At 43.4% G+C, this 4,861-nt stretch overlaps 1 protein-coding gene across 1 annotated transcript in view; it reads right to left on the bottom strand.

Moving 5' to 3' along the window:
• Window positions 1–4,861, bottom strand: part of USP30 (ubiquitin specific peptidase 30) — a 30,258-nt gene extending 25,397 nt beyond the window's left edge. The window contains exons 1-3 of the mRNA XM_023521897.1: window positions 4,654–4,861; window positions 1,392–1,501; window positions 75–257 (exon numbers count right to left, since the gene is read on the bottom strand). Of these exons, the coding sequence (XP_023377665.1) occupies window positions 75–257; window positions 1,392–1,501; window positions 4,654–4,736 (376 nt within the window). The 5' untranslated portion in view covers window positions 4,737–4,861. The remainder of the gene's footprint in view (window positions 1–74; window positions 258–1,391; window positions 1,502–4,653) is intronic.

Raw genomic sequence — 4,861 nt, 5'->3', positions numbered from 1 at the left:
ATTATCCTTTGCCTGTCATCTGGGCTGCTGCTTAGAAAATGCACAGAATCCCCTTTAAATTCCCAGCAAGATACCTTTCAGGAGATGCAAAAGTGTTAAGGATAAATACTGGTGTGGGGGGGGCTCCTTCTGATCCTTGGTGTACTGGGTGGTGAACTCTTCCAGCCACTTGATGAAAGCAGGGCAGGCAGACAAGCCTTGCAGCAGGGAGTTCATGAAGCAGGTGTTCCCCAAGTTGACAAGGCCAGGCACGAGCCCTAGAAAAAGTGGGGATGGTAGGATGGGATGGTGCAGAGAAGAGAACAGCACATCATATTCGACCAACTCTTTTTTTCTTTCCCTTTGGTGACCCGGAATTTCTGTACTGTGGCTTTGAATTTGAAATCTCAGTGTGAGAAAGTCCTTATCCACAGAAGGCCAGGTATTCTGTTCTTGCTGAGGCCCAGTCTTAGTACTGCTCCTTCAGGAAACTCTAGTGATAAAAGGACAAGTCCCCGTCCTGTGTTACTTTTGAAACCCACCATGATGTCTGGCACAGTTTGGTTTGCAATGAATGTACAAAAACATTTAGTAACATCTCTCTCTTTCCCTCCCTCATTCTCTCTCTCTATTTTTCCCTCCCTCCTCTGATAAGAAAGCAATGTTTCTCAGAATGGAAGAAAACAATTATTCTGTTGTTGCTCCCCAGGACAATGATTTTGTTCTTATAATCAGTGGGAAAGACTCCACTATACCAATTCTAATCAGTCTTTCTGCAAAGAGATCAACAAAATACTTCCCTCTTCTGCTGAAAATTTTAAAAAACTTTTTATTATGAAAGTTCTCAAACATGTGAGAGGATATATAATAAATCCTAATTATAACCATCCCTAGATTTAACAATGATCAACATTTTGCTACATTTATTCCCCTCTCCCCCTTTTTTTGATGACTTTTAATCAATATAAGTAGAGCAACATTTAGAAAAGGGGGCATTTTAAAAAATAAGAAAATGGATGTTGCATTAATGAAGAAACTAACTAAACATCTTCTAGTGACTAGCAGCTAGTCAGTGAAACCACAAATGCATTACACAATTGGTCTGTTGTACTAATGAAAAACACAATTGCCATATTAATGAGAACACTTAGACAATTATACCACTTGAAATTTTCATTATAAAGCATGTCTCAAACTAAAGACTTTTTAGAGAGGATGAAATATAAATCTTTTTACTGTAGGATAGAAAATAATGAAGTCATTAAAATCAACTTCTGTTTAAAAGAAATACAATCCCAAAACTGAAGATACAAGAAGACCAAAAATGCCCTCTCCTCCCCTTTTTGTACTGTTTTTGGGTAATAACAGTTTGGGTCAAGTCTACAGACCATAATACGATGCCTCATTCTTACCTTTCCTACGCTTCTTTCTTTCTGTAATGGGACCCCAAATAACATATATTCCTGCTGCAAGAGCAGCGGCAATTCCACCTATAACACCCCAGTTCTTCATGACTTTATATCTAAAAAAGAAAATAAGTTTACCGTCTTCCATTATCACAAACACAGAAAATATATAGAGAGATCTAGGTATATAGAAATAACATTATCAAAATAATCCACTGGCCCGCCAAATACCTAATTTTCGAGTTAAAGTAATACTCAGTAAGATATATAGGATTATGTCTTGAAAATCAGCACATTTAGACATTAGGATTTAAAACCTAAGTTACAGCACAACTTTCCAAAAGTCCCATCTCACCCGGAGAAGAAGCCAAGTACTCCGCCTCTTACTTGGCCGCCACACTGGCTGCCACCCCAGCCACGATCTTTTCCACTGTTGCCCACTCTGTGTGGTATGCTCTTTCCCCAGATCACTGCTTGGCTCACTCTTCACTTTCCCTTCACTTCTAACAAACTATTAGAACCTGCATTCCTGGTCCCTTTTACCTGTTTCTACTTTTTCTTTTTACCATGGTACTTACCACCTTCTAACATTTCACTTATTCACTAGTTTATTGTCTGCTTCACTCAACTGGAATGCAAAGTCCCCAAGGGCAGGAATCTTCAGCTATTTTACTCACTGACATATCCCAAATGTCTAGATCATGTCTGGCACATAGTAGGTTCTCTAATATTTGCTGAATGACTGGGTACTGGAGAAAAACATATAGAAATGAATTATCTTTTAGATTATTAAGTGGGGAGGGGGCATACAATAGTATTAAAAGATCTTATAGTATTTATGAAATTAAAGATTCTTAATTTGAGATTTGACTTGAACACTGAAGTTTTTTACTACTAATGAAATTTCACCAGCAATTTAAAACACTGTGTTTGCACAAAGTTATGTATTTCCACTGAATAAGGTAAACCACATGTGTATCTATGTGCAATATATACCTACATATGTGTTAGATATGTGTATATACATGTGTATGTAATGTATTCATATCTCAATATTTGAATCATGTAAATATTGTTTTGATCATAGCTCAGTCAACATTAACTAGTGAAGAGTCACTGGCAATACTAGGAACTCTACCTTACAACTATGAACATTTTCCTAGAGTCATAATTGATAAGATACAAAATTGATAACTGAATTTCAAATAAACCTATGTTCTCCCAAGAGTCAACAGTGCACAGCACTTGGTTAAAAAAGTGGAATCACATTAATCTGGTTCAATCTTGGCTCCACTATTCCCTAGGACATCATTTTACTCTCTAAACCTCAGCTTCCTCATCTGTACAATGGACAATCATGAGACCTACCTCACAGGGTTGTTGTGAGGATTAAATAAGCGCTAATGCATAGGGTGCATAGTAAGAGCTTAGTAAATGTTAGCTACTATGATTATTAAGTATTATAATCTCATGAAAGTTACACTTGAAGTTTCTTAATGCATCACTGTGCTTTTACACAACAGGTGTAGTCACAAAAGTGCCTGGAAAGGTTAAAAAGGGCCATCATTGAAAGGCTAAAGCAGTCTATATATGCTCTCAAATTCCCTAATCAAACACTAATATTTCAGGATGCATACTCTATGTCAGGCACTGTGATAATCTTAGCTCATTCTCAAAACAATCCCATGGAAGTAGGTTCCATTATCATCTCCACTTTTATAAATAAGAAAACTAAAAGATGTAGCCAACTTGGATGTGAGACATCTGTCACCCCACTGATCACCAGAGTTGATTCAACTGATCTGGCTGGCTAGGCAGGTGTCTTCTCCTTCCCTCACTGCTCCACGTGTGTCCCTCCTGAAGCTGTGCACTCGGTCTAGAAGGAGAACCTTCTCCCATAGAGGAGAGGACCGTTCTTCATCAAGTGTATATGAGTAGCTGCACTCCCCTGCTAGAACCTCCAAACAAGCTCTCAAGATGTAGCCAACTTGGTCAAAGTGCATGAAGTAGCATTAATGTGAACTTTTGCCTGTCAAGCTGCCAAGTCTGAGCTTAAAACCACAAAGCTTATGAAGAAAACTGAAGAACAGAGTGTCAAAGGGTTGAGGGAAAGGACTTTCCCATGTGCCTAGCAAGGCATGGCCAAAAAATCCAAGAGCAAGTGGTAACTCTGGAAATGCCATTCCTCTGCAAAATGACATGAGGAGAGTAGTGGGGCTTGGGAGTGAAAAGATCTGACTTCTCCCCGCAGCTCTCCCATCAGGTAGTTGTAGGACCATCGGCAAGGCTGTCTCAAGGCCCATTTCCCCTCTACAGAATGGGGGCACAGGACAGGACAGCCACTGATGGCTTCCAGCCCTGGGATAATAAGCCCTAGACCTGCTCCAGTTCCAAAGGAAGGAAGCTGACCTGAACAACAGGTCTCAGTCATTTAGGGACAATAATGGAGGTGCAGTGGCCAGCTCTGAAGCCTGAAGCCCATGGGAGGGTGCATAAGAGGAGAGAAATAGGGACTCTGACAGGACTAGGGACAATACTATTGGGGGATACTAGCAGGAATGGAAGACCTTAGCAGGAGTGGGAGTTTTAGCAGATAAAGGGGTCCTGACTGGTTTAACTATTGCAAGATAATGAGTCGCTAAAAAGATTGGGGACTCATACAGAGTAGGGAATCCCTGGCAAAACTGGGAGAGGGGTACTGACAATATAAGGGGAGGGGGAGAGGAGAGGGATGGTGCTAGCAAGCCCAGGGCACTTTACAGGATTGAGAAGCATGGCAAGACTGGGGAACCGTGGCAGGCCAGGAACAGACATGACTGGAAGCCTATAAGGATTGGGGGTTTCCTGAAAGGATTACGGGGTCTTGAAAGGCCTGCAAAGCACTGAGAGGTCCGAGAGGCATGACAGAATTCTGGGCCTTGACAAGCCTGAGGGTCCCTGGAAGCTCTGGGAACAATGACAGGATTGGAGAAGGCCCTAGCAGAGCAGCGTTGGGCACACTGATAGAATTGGGGTCACTAGCAGCACCGGGGAGTGCATACAGAATTGGCGTTGCCAAAGACCTGGAAGCTCTAGAGGCCCGTCGTCCCTCCCTCCCCCCCTCGCCCCGGCCTCAGGGGCTGGACTTTCAATCCTGCAGGACGCAAAAGCCTCCAGAATGTTCGCTCCGGCCCTGGGGACCCTGACTGGGGCGTGAAAAGGAAGCCGCAGGCCAAAGCTGTGGACCCACGTCCGGGCCTCTCTGGCCGCCCCGCCCCGCAAAGCTCACCTGACTGCCGCCCCGGTTTGCAGAAAGCGCTGAATGGCCCTGTCGGCCGCGCTCACTGCCTCCTGAGCTCGGCAGCTCAGCATTGCGGCCGCGAGGGAGGCCCGCCCCCGCCACCGCTGTCCCCGCCGCCGCAGCCCCCGCCACTATCACCGAGAATTGACCGGAGTCTCCTAGGGCTTCTGAGGAGGCGGAACCCGCGGTTAAAGAA

This window comes from Pteropus vampyrus, unplaced genomic scaffold, assembly GCF_000151845.1.
Source record: "Pteropus vampyrus isolate Shadow unplaced genomic scaffold, Pvam_2.0 Scaffold322, whole genome shotgun sequence".
NCBI classification, from domain to species: Eukaryota; Metazoa; Chordata; class Mammalia; order Chiroptera; family Pteropodidae; genus Pteropus; species Pteropus vampyrus.
The sequence above is the reverse complement of the archived record's forward strand: the minus strand, read 5'-3'. Positions and strand labels throughout refer to the sequence as shown.